This window comes from Carlito syrichta, unplaced genomic scaffold (genome assembly GCF_000164805.1).
Source record: "Carlito syrichta isolate Samal-C Ts95f unplaced genomic scaffold, Tarsius_syrichta-2.0.1 Scaffold288440, whole genome shotgun sequence".
In the NCBI taxonomy this organism is placed as follows: Eukaryota; Metazoa; Chordata; class Mammalia; order Primates; family Tarsiidae; genus Carlito; species Carlito syrichta.
Window position 1 is genome coordinate 35,445 of NW_007232536.1, and position 18,535 is coordinate 53,979.

The 18,535-nt window shown below is 49.7% G+C and overlaps 1 protein-coding gene across 2 annotated transcripts in view; it reads right to left on the bottom strand.

Moving 5' to 3' along the window:
• Positions 1 to 77: 77 nt before the first annotated feature.
• Positions 78 to 18,535, bottom strand: part of ACSBG1 (acyl-CoA synthetase bubblegum family member 1) — a 63,558-nt gene continuing 45,100 nt past the window's right edge. For both annotated transcript variants that reach the window (XM_008053770.2, XM_008053769.2), the window contains exons 6-14: positions 14,298 to 14,378; positions 14,062 to 14,211; positions 13,581 to 13,757; positions 12,324 to 12,505; positions 11,091 to 11,321; positions 9,882 to 10,099; positions 4,360 to 4,499; positions 3,042 to 3,288; positions 78 to 732 (exon numbers count right to left, since the gene is read on the bottom strand). In XM_008053770.2, the coding sequence (XP_008051961.1) occupies positions 647 to 732; positions 3,042 to 3,288; positions 4,360 to 4,499; positions 9,882 to 10,099; positions 11,091 to 11,321; positions 12,324 to 12,505; positions 13,581 to 13,757; positions 14,062 to 14,211; positions 14,298 to 14,378 (1,512 nt within the window). In that variant the 3' untranslated portion in view covers positions 78 to 646. The remainder of the gene's footprint in view (positions 733 to 3,041; positions 3,289 to 4,359; positions 4,500 to 9,881; positions 10,100 to 11,090; positions 11,322 to 12,323; positions 12,506 to 13,580; positions 13,758 to 14,061; positions 14,212 to 14,297; positions 14,379 to 18,535) is intronic.

Sequence of the window (18,535 nt, forward strand, 5' to 3'; positions counted from 1 at the left end):
CACAGTCCTGTCGATTACATATCCGCTACACCCTGTTCGGGTCCCACCTGCTCAACTGGCAAAAAATCAGGTCCTTGTTGACAGTTCTGTTAAAAAGGTTTAATATTTAAATTACACATTAAATAGAACCAAATAAGCAGCAGCAGTTTTATTAAGCATCAAGTCAGTTGGCATGTGCATGGTTGGGGGGTCCTGGTCACAGAAGAATAGAGCGGGCAGCATCCAACAAGATTCCAGAGAGTATGGCCGTTAGGTGAGTTATAGCAGCATGTGCTAGTGATACCGGCCACCCCTTCCACAGCCTGCCACTGGCTGGTCTGTCACGCAACCTGGCAGCTTATTACTCTACCTGGAACTAAGGCCAAAAATCATCAGCCCTTTAGTTCTGGAAGGAGAGCTGGTCTCATTTGTCACCTGAACAAAAAGCTATACTTAAATAGAACTAAAACTACCCACATGTGAAGCTTCTCAGAATTGTCAGCTATTGTTGGCCTAAGACCTGGTGAATGCCAGTGCCACACCTTGACTTGGAGACCTAACAGACTTTCCAGGAACGCCTGCGTCCACACTGAGGGTGCCTGGGGCTCAAGAACGTGCTCGGGAGGCCTGCCATCTGTTCTGTGGGTACTGCAAGCATGGCCCCTGGCTACATATTTTGATCTTGGTAGAAGGAGTCGATGATCTCCTTATACTTCTCCAGAACCGTGAGCCGTTTCAGTTTCATTGTGGGGCCTAAAAGAGAAACGGAAAGTAACAAGTCTGGCCCAGACCTAGACCCTGAAAGAGTATGTGTTGAAAATTGTGACACAGGAATTAAACTGGATCATTAGGATGGAGCAGCCCCCTCCCAGACAGAGCCCCCTCCTCCTGGTGTGCACACCCCTGTGTACTCCCCTCCCATGTTGTACCAGGGTTGATCTGTGTGACCAGTAGGATATAGAGGAAGTGATATGCCACTTCTGAGACTAGGTTATAAAAGACTAGGGTTTCAGGCAACCCCCTTGGGTTCCCTCCCACTGTTGGAACTTTTCTATCCTCTCAATAAGTCCTACTTTCAAAAAAAAAAAAGACTAGGTTTCTTTCATATACATAATGAAGTGCTATAAGGCACACCCACCTCATTGTTGTCCTATACCCCCTTTTTTTTTTTTTCCTGAGTCAGGATCTCACTTCGTGGCCTGACTAGAGTGCAGTGGCACGATCACAGCTCACCGCAGCCTCGACCCCCTGGGCTCAGGTGATCCTGTCTCAGCCTCCCAAGTCGCTGGGACTTCAGGTATGTGCCACCATACACGGTTAATTTTTTTTATTTTGTTTTGTTTTTTTTGTAGAGATGTGGTCTTGCTATGTTGTCCAGGCTGATCTCAAACTCCTGGGCTCAAGTAATCCTCCCGCCTCAGCCTCCCAAAGTGCTGGATCATAGGCATGAGCCACTGTGCCTGACTGACCTGTACCCATGCTTGATCCTTAATCCATTTTATTTAAAATGGATGTATTCAGCTGGCCATGGTGGCTCACTCCTGTAATCCCAGCTCTTTTGGAGGTAGAGGTGAGAGGTGCCTGGGTTCAAGACCAGGCTGAGCAATACGGTGAGACCTTGCCTTTACAACTAAAAAAAAAAAAAAAAATTAGCCAGGCATTGTGGCGTATGCCTATTGTTCCAACTTCGTGGAAGGCTGAGGTGGAAGGAGTCCCTGAGCCCAGGCAGTTGAGGCTGCAGTGGCCGTGAGCATGCTGCTGCACTCCAGCCTGGATGACAGAGTGAGATTCTAACTCAAAAAAAAAAAAGACTACAGTTTCTGTCTTGGACTCTCTCAGCTTGCTGTGTTGTGAGAACACGCTGGCAGCCTATGGAGAGGTAGGTCCACTGGCCAAGGACTGAGGTCTCTGACCAACAGCCAGGTGGGTGAATGTGGGGTGCACCCTTGGCTCCAGATGACTGCACCCCAGCTCACATGGGCTGTGGCCTCACGAAAGACCCAGAGCCAGAACCACCCAGCTAAGCTGCTCCTGGATTCCTGACCCACAGAGATGGGCATGAAACCTATTTATTGCTCTAAGCTGCTGCATTGCAGGGTAATTTGTTACACAGCAATAGCTGATTAATCCACACGTCATCTCTGCATTTTAGTGAAAGCTCATCCAACGTTGGACATGAGGCTGTGACGGTCTGTGATGGGGTTGGGGCAGCCTTGGTTAGGAGGAGCCTCTGCCATGGCCTTGTGAGAGACCGTCCCCAAGTCACTCTTCTTGACCTTGATTTCCCCCTCTAAAGCAAGGTTGAGAGGGCCCTGACTTGAGGTCCTGGGGAGCTTAGAGTCCTTTTTGTGCCTAATCCACTCTTGACTATGCAACCGGAAACGTTCAGGTCAAAGTCGTGACTCTTAACTGCTTAGAAGAGGACACCCGTCTGGCTGACCTTGCATTCTGTGTGTCAGCTCCAGATGGTCCGACAAGTTCAAGGTCTCTGATTGCAGCTTAGCATTACTGTAGAGGGTCACATCAGGGTTTGCAAGCAAACCGGGATGGTTCAATCTCACTGGAAAAGCCATTTCTGCCTTCCCTGTGCCATGAACTCCTGAGATGCTACAGCCAAAAGCAACCCCACCCAGCCAACTGAGGCTGCTCCAGAGGCTTCCGCTTCTGTGAGCCATCGTCCAGAGCAGCCTCCTCTCTCTGCCTGTCACCTGAGCCGACTTTACCAAAGATGGCAGTAGTCTCCCCAGAGCCAGGTGACCCCAGCCTTGGTGTTTGTCTGATAGTTCCACTGTGAGTTTAGGGGGAAATGGCCCCACGGTCAAGACAAAGTTAAATGTCATATGTTCAAATTGGTAAGTTCTAGCACATACCACATATGTGCGACAGGTTGTGCACAGCCATGCAGCGAGCAGCCAACGCCCCTCCATAGGAGGGCGATGGGTGTCACCCATAGTCCAGCTGCAACTTTCTCCTTGCCGTGGCTGTTTTTTAATGGGCACCTCCCAGGCATGGCCACGGCCTCTGCCCTCCCACACAGCCCCTGGAACAGTGAAAAGACCTACCTAGCTCTCCTCCCGAGATGGAGAAGTCCCTCTCGAGGATGGCCCACTTCTGGATGTGGTAGGGGCGGGCTGCTGCATTCGTGTTGACTCTCCGGATCCCCTCTTCAATGGCCTGGTAAACAGCCTCATCCTTCTTCCCCACGATCTCGGACACTGTGGTGGCCCTGCTGCCCACCCGCTGGCAGAACTCCACAGCTTGTTCTGTCAGGTTATCCATCGGGTCTGAGGTGTCTGGGTCCAGCGTGCACTGAAAAACCAGAGATTGGGTGAGTCCCGAGCCTTGCCCTGTGGGATGCAAGCCCTGGTCTCAGAGGAGGTCTTACTGTCAACAGCGTGCTTGTGAGTCATGTGAGCAATTTTTGTTTTGTTTTGTTTTGTTTTGTTTTTTGAGTTGGAGTCTCACTCTGTCACCCAGGCTGGAGTGCAGTGGCATGCTCATGGCCACCACAACCTTGACCTGCTGGGCTCAGACGATCCTTCTGCCTCAGCCAAGTGGCTGGAACCACAGGTGTGTGCCACCACACCCTGCTAATTTTTAAAAAATTTATTGTAGAGACGAGATCTCACCAAGTTGCCCAGACTGATCTTGAACCCTTGAGCTCAGGCAGTCCTCTCATCTCTGCCTCCCAAAGTGCTGGGATTACAGGCGTGAGCCACTGCACCTGGTTTCTTCTTCTTCCTTCTTCCTTTTTTTTTTTTTAAGAGATAGCATATCACTCTCCCAGGCTGTAGTGCAGTGGGGCGATCATAGCTAACTGCAGCCTCAAACTCCTGGGTCCAAGAAATTCTCTCATCTCAGCCTCCTGAGTAGCTGAGACTAGAGGCACACACCATCATACCAGGCCAATTTAAAATTTTTGTGTAGAGACAGTGTCTCACTATGTTGTCCAGACTGGTTTCTTGGACTCCTGGGCTCAAGGGGTTCTCCTGCCTTAGCCTCCTGAGCAGCTAGGCACCCACCAACACACCTGGCTATTTATTTACTTACTTTTATTTATTTTATTTTAGAGACAGGGTCTTGCTATGCTGCCCCAGGCTGGTCTGAAACTCCTGGCCTCAAGCAATCATCCCACCTTGGCCTCCTAAAGTGTTGGGATTTCTGGCATGACCCACCATGCCCAGCCTGACAGAAGGAATTACCATGTACCACAGCTGCCCCCACAGTGCAGGCAGCACGGACTGGAGTTATTCCAGAATAAAGCCGTGAGATCCAGATGTACCCTGGGCCAAACGTGGCTTCTGATGGGTCAGACCCAAAGATCCTCCCCCTCGCTCCACCGCTGGCTGCTCCCCCAGAGCCGGAGCCCCCTGGACGCACCTTCAGGGTGAGCAGCATGGACAGGAACTTCCTCTGGTCCCCAATCAGCATGGCATTGCTGATGATGGGCAGCTCCATCTTCACGGCCTCCTCGATGGGCACAGGGGGCACGTTCTCCCCACCAGCTGTGATGATCAATTCTGGGGAGGCAAGGCCAGGCCCCCGGCACAGGCTGTAGTGCAGCTCCCCCAGCAGACCCCGACCCAAGCCTCAGCTGCCACCCGGGAGGCCAAGGTGGCAGGCAGCGCTGCAGATATGCCTGCTTCCAGGGAGCCAAGGAGCAGCACCAGGTCCTCCAAGCACCTCACACCTGCTGGGGGCAGTGGCAGTCCCCAGAGGACGGATGCTCAAGGGTCCTCGCCTCAGACATCTCGTCCACCGCCCCCTACTGCCAGCCGCAGGTCCTGCCCCCGGAGCGGCCTGAGTTCTTTCACCTCCCTGCCTTTGCTGGATAACTGCCACCCCATTCCCTTGCAGCACCCACTACCATACTGAGTGCTTCTCGTACAGTCATTCACTTAATCCTCACCATGAACCCGAGGAGAAGCAGACACGCTTATCATCGTGCAGAGAAGGAGACTGAGGCACAGAGAGGTTCAGTCACTTGTCCAAGCTCACATGCTAGTGAGTGGCAGAGCTAAGATCCTAAATCCAGTCCAGTTCCCGAGCCCGTGCTCAGACCCACCTGCCATGGGGCTTGTCCCCTTGCTTGTGTCCTTTCTGCCAGAATGCCCCTCCCCTTCTTTCCTCCCATTCAATAGTCTGCCTACTCAAGGGCCGACTCTGCTAGCTCAGCTACTGCCTTTGAGAAGCCTTCTCCATCTCCACCCGTCCACACTGACCTTTGAGAAAGTGCCTCACCTCTATCCATCCACACTGACCTTCAAGAAGGGCTTCTCACCGCCAACTGTCCACACTGACCTTCAAGAAGGCACCTCATCTCCATCCATCCACACTGACCTTTGAGAAACCTTCTCCACCTCTATCCACCCACACTGACCTCTAAGGAGGCATCTCACCTCCACCTGTCCACACTGACCTTCCCTTTCTCTGAGGTTTTCTTGCCATATCTGTCTCCCTTCTTCATTGGTTTATCCTTTCATTCCAATATTTATTTTGTATATTATTATTATTATTTGAGTCATGGTCTCATTCAGTTGCCCAGGCTGGAGTGCAGTAGCATGATCACAGCTCACCACAGCCTCAGCCTCCTGGACTCAAGTGATCCTTCTGCCTCAGCCTCCTGAATAGCTGGGACTACAGGCATGTACTACCATGCCTGGCTAACTTTTTAGATTTTTTGTAGAGATGAGGTCTCACTATGTTGCCTAGGCTAGCCTCAAACTCCTAAGCTCAAGCAGTCCTCTTGCCTTGGCCTCCCAAAGTGCACCTCACCTGGCCCAATATTTATTTTTTAAATAATTTATTATTATTATTATTTGTAGAGACAAGATCTCACTATGTTGCCCAGGCTGGTCTTGAGCTCCTGGCTTCAAGTGATTTCCCTGCCTCAGCCTCCCAAAGTGCTGGAATTACAGGAATGATTCCCTGCGTCTGTTTGTTCAAATATCTATTGAGTGTCTATGCAGTGCCAGGTGCTAGCACTCTGTGTCTGCTGTCCTCTGAATGATGGTAATAAATTCAACAAAATAAATGTACCAAGTGCACCATGGCTGATCTTAGTGAGATTGTACTCCTATCCTGCAGGTTGATCTAACTCAACAATGATGAGTTGGTCATATTCTATGCACAGGTTCTGTACTGACATCAGGCGCAGCATGGAACAGGACAAGAGTTCAAAAAGCAGGGGGCATGGAGGGAAGCTCAGAGGCTGTGGGGCAGGGCAGGGGGATGCCCAATCTTGCTGCATGCTGAGCAGGTGGTTGGCAGGCACAGGGCAGAAAGAAGCACATGGACTGCAGGGAGCCGCAGTAGCAAGCAAGGCCAAGGCTGCAGGGAGCAGGGCCAACCTCAGAGGCTCAGGAGCCCAACTGTGAGCAAGCAGGTGAGAGCCACTGAATGGTTTAGGGTCAATATTTTAGGGCATTCTGATGACTCGGGTGGAGGGTGGTTACTAAGGGGGTGAGCTGCCCAGAGAGGAAGCCGTGATGAATCCAGATGGTCAAGGTTTGCCCAGGACAGCAGAAGTGGGGTGGAGAGGAAAAGACAGACTCTGAAATGTGGAAAGACCAAATCCAGCCCCCCCCACCGACTGCTGCTACCTCCTCCCTGCCCTTTCCTCCTATCACTACCACCTTCCCATTCTTACCAGCATCTTTCACTATTAGCAAATAATTAAAATCCTTAGCAAACTAAGTATAGAAAGGAACTTATTTTATCTGATAAGGAATATCTACAAAAAAATCCACAGCAAAGATACTCAGTGATAAAATACTGAAAGTTTTCCTCCTTGTTTTGGGATCAAAACAAGGATGACCACTATCCCCCCTCCTATTCAACACTGTTCTAGGCCGGGCATGGTGGCACACACCTGTGATCCCAGCACTTTGAGAGGCCGAGGTAAGAAGATTGCTTGAGCCCAAGAGTTCGAGACCAGCCTGGTCAACATTTCAAGACCTCATCTTTTAAAAAAAAAAAACACCCCCCACCACCACTGTTCTAGAGATCCTAACTTGTGCACTTGTGCAATAGAAAAAAAAAATTTTTTTTGAATTGGAGTCTCACTCTATTGCCCAGGCTGGAGGGCAGCAGCACACTCATGGCCACTGCAGCCTTGACCTGCTGGGGTCGGGTGATCCTTCTACCTCAGCCTTCCAAGTATCTGGAACTACAGGCATGTGCCACCACACCCGGCTAATTTTTTATTTTTATTTTTATTGTAGAGATGAGGTCTCACCAAGTTGCCCAGGCTGATCTCGAACCTGTGGGCTCAGGCAATCTTCTCACCTCGGCTTCCCAAAGTACCTGGCCTAAGAAAATATTTTCATAAGAAATGGAAAGGGTTGGGTGTGGTGGGTTATGCCTGTAATTCCAGTACTTTGGGAGGCTGAGGAGAGAGGATTGCCTGAGCCCAGGGGTTCGAGACTGGCCTGGCCAACTTTGGCATGACCATGTCTCTACAATAAACCAAAAAATTAGCCGAGGATGGTGGCCCGTGCCTGTGGTTCCAGCTACTTGGAAGGCTGAGGCAGAAGGATTGCCAGAGCCCAGCAGGTCAATACTGCGGTGGCCGGGAGCGGCCACTGCACTCCAGCCTGGATGACAGAGTGAGACTCCAAATCAAAAAAAAGAGAAAGAAAGAAATTGAAAGGAAGAAATACAACTGTCATTATTTGAAGAGAATATGATTATGTCCATAAAAATTCCAAAAAATATACACATTACTGGAATTGATATAGGGACTGATCAAGAAACACAATTGTATCAGCAGCAAAAAAATGAAAAACAAAAAAATTTCAAGTGCACTATTTGCAATAGCATAATAAAATGTTAAAAGTAAATATAAGGGGTCGAGCGTGGTAGCTCATGCTTGTAATCTCAGCACTTTGGGAGGCTGAGGTGGAAGAACTGTTTGAGCCCAGACTGGTGTTCAAGTTTGAGATCAGCCTGGGCAACACAGTGAGACCTAATCCGTACAAAAATTTAAAAATATTAGCCAAGTGTACTGGTGCCTGCCAGTAGTCCCAGCTACTCAGGAGGCTGAGGTGGGAGGATCCCCTGAGCCTAGGAAGCTGAGGCTGCTGTGAGTTATGAGTGTGCCACTGCACTCCAACCTGGGTGACAGAGTGAGATCCCAACTCAACTCAAATAAAGTTTTTAAAAAAGAAAGAAAGAAAAAAAATAAATATAAGGAAAGATGTGCATAAATCCCTACACTAAAACTACAATATGCTACTGGGAGAGATTTAAGAAGACCTAAGTAAATGGAGGGATGGGTATACCATGTTAATGGACTGAAAGACTCAGTGTTGTAAAGATGTACATCCTCACCAAATCAGTCTATAGAGTAAATGAAACCAAAACCAAATTCCAGCCAGTTTTAGGAAATTGATACAGTGATTCTAAATGGAAATGCAAATGTCCAAGAATAGCCAAGGTTGGCTTGAGAATAAAGACCAAAGTTTGCCGGGCTTGGTGGCTCAGCCTGTAATCCCGTGCTTTGGGAGGCTGAGGTGAGTGAATTGCCTGAGCCCGCGGGTTCAAGACCCGCCTAGGCAACCTGGCGAGACCTCATCTCTACAATAAAATTAAAAAATTAGCCAGGTGTGGTAGCGCGAGCCTGTAGTTCCAGCTACTTGGAAGGCTGAGGCGGAAGGATTGCCGGAGCCCAGCAGGTCGAGGCTGCGGTGGCCGGGAGCGGCCACTGCACTCCAGTCTGGGTGACAGAGTGAGACGCCAACTCAAAAAAAAACCAAAAAAACAAAAACCCAAAGTTTTAGGACTTACACAGTGAGAAATCTAGCTCTGTCATAAAGCTACAGAGTAAGACACTGGAGATTGGTGGAAGGATAGACCAAAGAATGATGGACCAGCATAGAGTCCAAAAATAGGCCTCCCGCAGTCACTTGATAGACGACAAAGCGGGCACTGTAGGGCAATGGGGAAAAGGATGGACTTTTCTAGAAGTGATGCTGTGTCAATTGGATGTGTATTTGGAGGAAAGGTATCTGAACCCCTACCTCTCACCACACTAGCTCTAAAAGGAGAGCCAATTCCGTTTGTTTGTTTTCTGGCTACAATCTCTCCCCGTGCAGGGATGCGCGTTCCCGCACCTGTCATTACAACTCAGAACGCTAGGCGGCGCCCGCGGTACACCCAGACAGCCAGCTGTCGCTCCCAAGGCAGGGTCTTACGCGAGAGTACTGGTCGGGGACATCCCAAGGCCCAGAGGCCGCCGGGAGTTCCTGTCCCTCCCTGGAGAGATCAGGCCTCCGTGGTCATCAGTTGGAACCTGGGCATGGTCGCTCACATGCCTGAGTGACTTCTGCAAGGTCGTTTACCCACTCATAGAGCTGATTTCCCTTGTGAAACCCAGCGGGATTCCAACCTGGGCGCCACGGGTTAATTACATCCACGTGGGCAAAGTAAGCATCTTCCCACCAGGGAGCCCCTACTTATTTCCAGCTCTGTGCAAAATCTCTTTGAAGTCTCATGTGTTTTATTTTAAGTTTTATATCCGATTTGCATTCTTGTCTCCACCATATCCGTGTTTGTATATAAAAATACATAATATTCGTGCTCACCCAGGGACGCCAAAACAAACAAACAAACAAACAAAAAACCATAATATTTATGTTCTCGAATCCTCGGGAAGGACTTGCTTTGTTTCTTCATTTACTAGGTGGGTGACCTTGGCAGTTGCTCAACCTCTGGAGGGTCCTCATTAGTAAGTCAGGGGAATAATTGTATCGGCCCCACAGGAAAGCAGAGTAAGTAAAATGATGTCAGTGAAGGTGAGCGACCCTTCTTCAAGCAGGAATAACAGCACTGGGAGAAGGAGAATTCCTCCACACCCCACCAAAGCCTCGAGCCCCTGCCAGCTGGCTGGCCAGGGCACTCACCTTTGAGGCGCCCCGTGATGTAGAGGAAGCCGTCGTCATCCAGGCGGCCAGCGTCACCCGTGTGCAGCCAGCCGTCCTCGTCAATGGCCTCACGTGTCTTGTCCTCCATGTTCAGGTAGCCCATGAAGATGGTGCGGCCCCACAGGCAAATCTCACCGATGCCCTCCGCGTCCTGGTTCACCAGCTTCACCAGGCAGCCTGGCACCACCTTGCCCGAGCTGGTGAGGGAGAGGCGGGGAGGCTGGTCAGGGAGAGCCGTGTCCTCCAAACCCCAGGGTCAGCCCCCACTGGGGAGCCAGATCTCCAACCTCTTAGTCTTCACTGATGGCTGGAAGGTGTCCCCTCCCGGGATTTTTGTATTTATTTGTTTTTGAGTCGGGGGTCTCACTCTGACACCCAGGCTCGACTGCAGTGCCATGATCACGACTCACCACAGGCTTGACCACCTGATCCTTCCGCCTCACCCTCCTGAATAGCTGGGACCACAGGTGTGCTCCACTGCACCTGGCTATTTTTAAATTTTGTTTTTTGAGAGACAAGATCTTGCTCTGTTGTCCAGGCTGGTCTGAAACTCCTGGGTGGAAGCAATCCTCTTACCTTAGCCTCCCAAAGTGCTGGGATTACAGGCATGAGCCACTGTGCTCGGCCTAGGTTTTTGTATTTTGATAGGGGTCTTAGAGCTGAAAGGCAGAGCCAGTTGAAGGGTTTTAGGTGAACGAGCGAATACATGAATGAAACCATAATGGTAGAGCTTTAGAGCACTGTGATAGGCTGGCTGGGAGGGGAGTTATTTAAGCACAACAGATGTTCCTTCAAATCACTCCCAGAACTGAGTGCCCTCCCTGCCCACTAGAAGGCTGGCCAGTCCTCCACTGCCATCCTCAGCAGACCCTGGGCCATCCAAGATCCTGGAACACCCTCTAACACATCCCACCCTGCTGGAGGAAGGGAACAAAGAAAAACTGCTCCATCAGGAGAACCCTGTCTGGGGGGCACCTGGGCTGTTCAGGCTGTTTTCCACCATAGACTGACATGACACAGTGGCAGAGACCACCCACAGGACTAAAGAGAAGCAAGGACTTGACCCAAGCTGGCAGTGTCAGCTCTCAGAGCCCCAGAGCACAAGGGAAGGTCTCTGGGACTCAATTGGTGTGCAGAGAGGAGGGTCCCCAGGGCACACGCAGGAGCCCAGAGGGGTTGGGGCCTCACCTGTAGAGCCGGTAGTTGTAGGGGCTGGACATGAAGTGGGGGCCCGAAGTCTCGCTGAGGCCGTAGCCCGCGTACAAGCGAATGTTGAGACCCAGGAAGAAGTGCTGCGTCTCTGCGGTCATGGGGGCTGCCCCGTAGAAGCTCTTCTGGCACTTGGCAAAGCCCAGTGCCTGGCGGACCTTGGCTAGCACCAGGTAATCTGCCAGTCTGGTTGTAAAGGGCTTCAGGTCACTGATGGGAGAGGGAGAATGGTCCATGGGCGAAAACACACACATACACACACACATACACATAAAGGGTGTGTTCAGTGGGTGCACGCTGGCATGGGCATGCCAGCTGTTTGTTCTGATTGGTTGGTGCCAGCGCTGAACCCGTTGTTAACTATAATACTGGACCTGCCCATGAATACACATGGGCCTATCCATGAACATGCATGGACTTGCCTGTGAACACGCAGGGACCTGCCTGTGAACACACATGCAAATGTAGGTGTGCATGCATGTGGTTATGTGCAAACGTGTCTTGAGCCAGGAAGTCAGACAAACAGCTTTAACCATGTCAGGGTGCACAGGCATCACAGAGCATGTAAATTGCATGCACAACAAAACACAGGTGCAGAGGCTTGAAGTGTATATTCATGGACACAAGTGCAAACCTGCATATGATCCCATGAAGCCCACAGTTGCCTTGTTCATGCATATTCACTCTTCATGTCTGTGTAGATGAAGCTGTGGATGCACAGTGTACACATGTCCCACGAAACACACTGTTCCACAGACACACGTGATGGAAATTCCTTCTAAATGGAAACCAGGTCAGACCGATGCCATTGACCTGCCCACAGCTCTATGTGGGAATTTATAAAGCAATCACGAGAGTGTAGGGAGAGATAGGAGTGGTTGCGGTCACTTGGGATACTGTATGGGGCTGGTAAAGCTAAGTCCCCATCATGGTGGCCCCTTCTCTGGCCACCTGCTGAGATCGGGAAGCCTCGGGAGACTGGTTTCTTCATGTCAGAGGAAGCAAGTCAGCCCGCCCAGCCAGAGCCCAAAGATGAAGGGACTGTCCCCAGCAGGGAAGAGGGCAGGTGCTCAAGCCCAGCCATTGACGGGGCCTCTGCACAAGGGTCCCATAAATGATGGGCACTGGAGCCAGGACAAGCTGGCCTGTCACCTCTTTGGTGTGTGCACTAGGTTATGGCCCAGCCCTGCTGCCTCCTGGGGCCCTCTGTACCTGCCAGGGCAGGTGAGGTTCTGCTCCAAGGTCACTGACATGGCCCACAGCAGCATCTTGCGCCGGATGAAGCCCGACTGTGTGGCCACCTGCTGGATGCGCTCCATGATCTTCTCCCACACGCGTGGCACCCCCATGTGGGATGTGGGCTCCACTTCACGCAGTGTGTTCACCAGGCTCCCCTGCACCGCGGGGAGAGGGAGGCCTGCCACTCAGGGCCTGCTGGGTCCCGGAGGCCCCTCTCCCAGAGCTGGAATGCGCACGCTGCACAGGCAGGCCCGCTGCACACAGACACTCTCATGGACGAGCACACGGCCCCTCCCCCCGCACACAATGTGAGCATGCCCATCCCCACTCGCACATGACCTGTGGCACCTGTCACCTCACTCTTCCCTGCTGACAGACCCCTGGTGGCTGCCACACACCAGGTGGCAAGCCTTCGGAAGTACCACATGCCCGTCCCCAGCCCTGGGCATGGGGACTCTTCTTCAGTCTACCTCAAACATGATGATCCCATTCCCCTAAGCAGCATTTGGTTTGGGAACAGGCACATGATACTGTTTGGACCACTGAGATGCAGGGTGGTGGGAAGGCTGCTGAGGAATTTCTGGGAAAATTTTCTTCCCCAGTTATAACAAGAATCCTAGCCAGGCATGGTGACTCACGCCTGTAATCCCAACACTCTGGGAGGTTGAGGCAGAAAGATCACTTGAGGCCAGGAGTTTGAGACCAGGCTGGGCAATATAAAAAGACCTCTTCTCTGTAAAAAAAAGACCTCTTCTCTATAAGAATTAGCTGAGCATGGCTGTGAACACCTGTAGTCCCAGCTACTCAGGAGACTGAGCCAGAAGGATCATCTGAGTCCAGGAGGATGAGGTTGTAGTGAGCCTTGATTGTGCCACTGCACTCCAGCCTGGGCGACAGAATAAGATCCTGACTCAAAAATAAATAAATTAAAAAAATAAGAATCCAAAGAGTAGGTGTGGTCTGTGAGGCTGGGCTGCAGGGAGGGGCTGTGGCCATCTTCACTCTGAGGTCATCCCTCCCTGATGGCATTGCAGACCCAGAGAACACTATGACTGGGTTTGAAATTTCCCTTCTTATTTGAGTCAGGCTGTGCTAATTGCCACTGCCAGGATTCTGGCTGACAAATTCATGGAGATCTGCACACACACGAATGCACACATGAGGCCCACAGACACACTAGGGTGTGCCCTGGCCCAGTCTCGGACGGCCACGCAGCAGAGGCAGACTGACCTTCAGGGCGTCAGGCTCGGCAAAGCACACCTGGGCCCCCCACTGGATGCCTGTCCACAGGTCGTAGATCTGGGCAGCGATGTGGCTGAGCGGCAGATAGCTGACCACCACCTCTTGCTGGACTTCTGCTGGTTGGATGTCACCAGCCTGGCTGCCATAGCGCGCTGTCCATGTGATCTGCAGGACGGGTAGGCGGGCTCAGTGGGGTCCATATGCCAGCCCTGGCAGAGCTCACAACTGTGGGCCCCCTGGGGCTCCCCAGAGTGAGTGCCCTCCCCAGCATCCTCTCAGGCCCTGGAAACCCCCAGGGCAGGCCTTCCCCTCTCATTTGCTGGGCTTGGTCTGGACCACAGGTGGATGGGCCATCTTACTAATTCCAGAACCCTGAGAGGCCAGAGGAGCTTCCTCAAGGGTTACTGGGGCAAGGTCATGGTCCAGATGCACTCACAGCCACCCCCACCTGTCTGGGCATCTGTCTTACGTTGTCTTGACTCAGCATCACACCCTTGGGGGTCCCGGTGGTGCCCGACGTGTAGACCAGCACACAGCACTGGTTGGGATGCTGGGCATGGATGACGGAGTCCAGAGCCTCCTCGGGCACCTCATTCCCCAGCTCCATGAACTCCTCCATCTGCGTCCAGGTGGGGGCAGGTGGGCAGGTCAGTCGACTGGGACCCACCAGGCCCCACCTGGTGCCCAGGACCCCACCACCCATACCGTGTACACATTGGCCATCTTCCTCAGAGGAGGGTCTTTGTATATCACGACTGCCTTTAGATGTGGCAGGTGTTTCCAGATCTGTGTTGATGGGAAAGAGAAATTGGATTTCAACAGGAAAACTGCCACTTCCTGGAAAGAGCCCCACATGTCGACTTGGCAGACACTTTGTGGCAAAAGTCTCCGGGTTCTCTGTTTCCAACCTGTGACCCCAGCAGGACAATGACCACCCTTCATCCGTAGCTTCCCATCATGAAAATGTGGGAACAGAAAAGGTGGGAATAGGAGGTGTGTTGTTGGGGTGGGAAGGGGAGGGAAATGACTTCCTGCTGAAGAAAAGCCACCAAATAACCTGAGACTTGGGTAACAAACTGATCCAGCCACAGAGTGGGGTTGTGGAACTGTGGATGAGCAAAGGCGAGAGGACTAGGGTTCAGAGGGAGAGCATACTAATATAGAATGAGAAGTTGCTAGGATTTATTATTGCTATTATTATTACCATCATCATCATCATTATTGTCAGGGTCTCACTCTGTCACCCAGGCTGGAGTGTAGTGGCACGATCATGGCTCACCACAGCCTCCGCTTCCTGGGTTCAGACGATCCTCCCACCTCAGCCTCCAAAGTAGCTGGGACTACAGGCGCATGCCACCATGCCTGACTAAGTTTTTGATTTTTTTGTAGAGATGAGGTTTTGCTATGTTGCCCTGGCTGGTCTCAGACGCCAGGGCTCAAGCAATCTTCCCACCACGATCTCTCAAAGAGCTGAGATTATAGGCATGAGACACCATGCCTAGTCTCTAGGATATATTAAGTGAATAAGGAATGTATAGAACATGCATATTGTGTGCTCTCTTTGTGTAAGAAAGGGATATTATGTGAATATTTGTGATGTGCACAAGCACATATATGTTCATGTTTACAAAAAGGAACCCTGGAAAGCTTGACCAAAACCCAATTAAGTTGATCATCTATTGGCGGAGAAGGGGAAGAAAGGGAAGAAGAACTGAAGAAAGGGAGCAGAACTTCTTTGAGTAGATCCTATATAATTTTGACTTTAGAATCATGTAAATGTTATAAGAATCTGAAAAACAAAATTATATGAAAAAGGGAAAAAAATAATTTCCTAAAACTTGAAAACAATCTGAAAGGAATGAATTAGACTCTATACCAGGTTGGTGCTATAACCACACACACAGAATTACATCAAGGAGTTTTATAGAGGTGCACTTTGATTTCTACTTCTCAGAGGCATACAGGAGGACCCAAACACCCAAGAATTGTCTTTTGGAGAGTGGGCCCCTCATAGTACAGGATTCCCCTGTTAGGTACCGGTTAGCATTGTTATTAGAGGCTGAATTCAGCTTCAGTTAATTTTTTTGTGGCAAACAGGTGACTGGTTCTTCCACCATGACAATGCACCTGCCCACACCACACTGAGTGTTCAGCAGTTTTTGACCAAAACTGGCGTGACCCCTGTACCCCACCCTCTCTATTCGCCCAATCTTGCCCTGAGCAACTTTTTTTGTTTCCCTGGATGAAAATAGTCTTCAAAGGAAAATGTTTTTGCCTATGTGGAAGAGATGAAACAAAAAATGGCAGAAGCACTAAAAAGCATCAAAATTGACAAGTCCAAAGATTGTACTGCATCAAACAGAAAATACTTTGTAGTTTGAGACCCTTCATTCTGGGGACTCTTCATTGTTTGCATTCCGAAGTCAGTTTTCTCAGTGTCTGCCCTCCTAGGGGTACTCAAAAAATAACAGCTGCTGGAGAGGGTGTGGCGAAAAGGGAACACTTCTACACTGTTGGTGGGAGTGTAAACTAGTGCAACCTCTGTGGAAAGCAGTGTGGCGATTCCTAAAAGCTTTAAATATCAACCTCCCATATGACCCCGCAATCCCCCTACTGGGAATATATCCGGAAGAACTCAAATCACTCTATAAAAAAGATACCTGCACACGTATGTTTATCGCAGCATTGTTCACAATAGCAAGAACCTGGAAGCAACCATGCTGCCCATCAAAAGAGGACTGGATTAAAAAATTTGGTACATATACGTGATGGAATACTACGCAGTCATAAAAAAGAACAAAATCATGAATTTCGCAGCAACCTGGATGGAACTAGAGTCTATAATACTGAGTGACCTCTCACAAAAACAAAGGTCCGAGTATCACATGTTCTCACTCATGTAATGGACCTTGAACATCCAACCTAATACTATAAGAAAATGACTGACAGTAGTGGGAAACTATGGGGGGGGAGGGAGATGGGATTAACGGTAGCAAATATCTGTCTGGGGATGGGGAAGCACCTCTTATCAATAGGGTGCCTGAATGAAACGCATTTGTATACCTAACCCTTAACTGTGTATGAATGGCCACAACATCATAATAAAAAATATTGATTATAAAAAAAAAAGAAAATACTTTGAAGGTGAATGAAGTTTAAACATGTAAGAATAAATACACCATTTTTAATAAATAAATTCCTGGATCTTTTTTGGGTCCCCCCTTGTAAACTCCAAGGGCAAAGGGAATTCCAAACACCATTCAATAGCCTTATTGTTGGGAATAATATTGATGCTACTACTCTGAAATTACTTGATGTGTATCATAAGATTTAGTTAATGTTATTAGGAACCAAAATTTGAAGGTATGATAGAAAAGATGTAAAAAATCAAAGAAAATAAGCTAACACCCCACGGATATATCAGTACGAACTCATGATGATTTTTTTTTCAAATATATTCCTGAGACTTCTGATTCAGGTCACAAGAGAGTAACACTTCTCCTCCCACTATAAAAACTAGAAAACTGGACAAAACATATACAGGAAGTTCCCAATATATAAACAAGCTCCATTCTGAGAGTGCATTTGCAAGTCCAATTTTTTTAAATCCAACAAAGTCAGCCTAGGTACCCAACTAACACAATCAAGTATACAGTATAGAAGGTGTTTAACAGGTTCTGTTGACACCTGGTGGAGAGAAGAAATACATAACAAGATGCACATGTGCATCACTCAAATTCATAACTTGAAGGTTCATATGTAGGGGACTTACTGTAAGCAATTAATTTTAGTCACTGGACCTCAGACTGCTCAGGACTTCATTCCTGAGAGAGGAAAATGGATGAGATAAGTCTCTGAGTGCCCAGATTTTTGCTCATAGGCAATCTCTGGGTTGTGGCAGGGGGTAGGGGTGGGGAGAGACAGAGAGAAAAAAAAAGGAACTACTGAAAACCGGTGATAAAGAAAAAAATATGAAAAGCAACCAGAGAAACAAGACACACTATGTGGAGAGGAACAAAGCTAAGAAATCATAAGACTCCTTGTCAAAAATTATGCAAGCTAGTGACTCAGCCTGTAATCCCAGCACTATGGGAGGCTGAGGCAAATGAATTGCCTGAGCCCGTGAGTTCAAGACCAGCCCAGGCAACTTGGTGAGACCTTGTCTCTACAATAAATAAAAAATTAGCACATGCCTGCAGTTCCAGCTACTTGGAAGGCTGAGGTGGGAGGATCACCTGAGCCCAGCAGGTCGATGCTAGGGTGGCCGTGAGAGTACCACTGCACTCCAGCTAGGGCAAGGAAGTAAGACTCCAACTCAAAACAAACAAACAAACAAACAAACAACTATGCAAGCAAAAAGCACTGTAATAGAATCTTTTTTTTTTGAGCTGGAGTCTCACTCGGTGGCCCAGACTGGAGTGCAGTGGCCGCTCCCGGCCACCGCCGCCTCGCCTGCTGGGCTCCAGCGATCCTTCCGCCTCAGCCTTCCAGGTAGCCGGAATTACAGACATGCGCTACCATGCCCGGTTGATTTTTTTATTTATTGTAGAGATGAGGTCTTGCTGCCCAGGCGGGTCTCAAACCCATGGGCTCAGGCAATCCACTCACCTCAGCCTCCCAAAGGCATGGGATTACAGGTTGAGCCACCGAACCCGGCTTGTAATGGAATCTTTAAAGTGAAGAAAGAAAGGAAGGAAGGAAGGAAGGAAGGAAGGAAGGAAGGAAGGAAGGAAGGAAGGAAGGAAGGAAGGAAGAAAGAAAGAAAGAAAGAAAGAAAGAAAGAAACCCTCTGAACCCAGAATTCTAAGCCCGGAACTCTAATTCTGTAACTGGAACTACAGGCATGCGCCACCATACCCAGCTAATTTTTTCATTTTTATTGTAGAGATGAGGTCTCGCCAAGTTGTCCAGGCTGGTCTCAAACCCATGGGCTCAAGCAATCC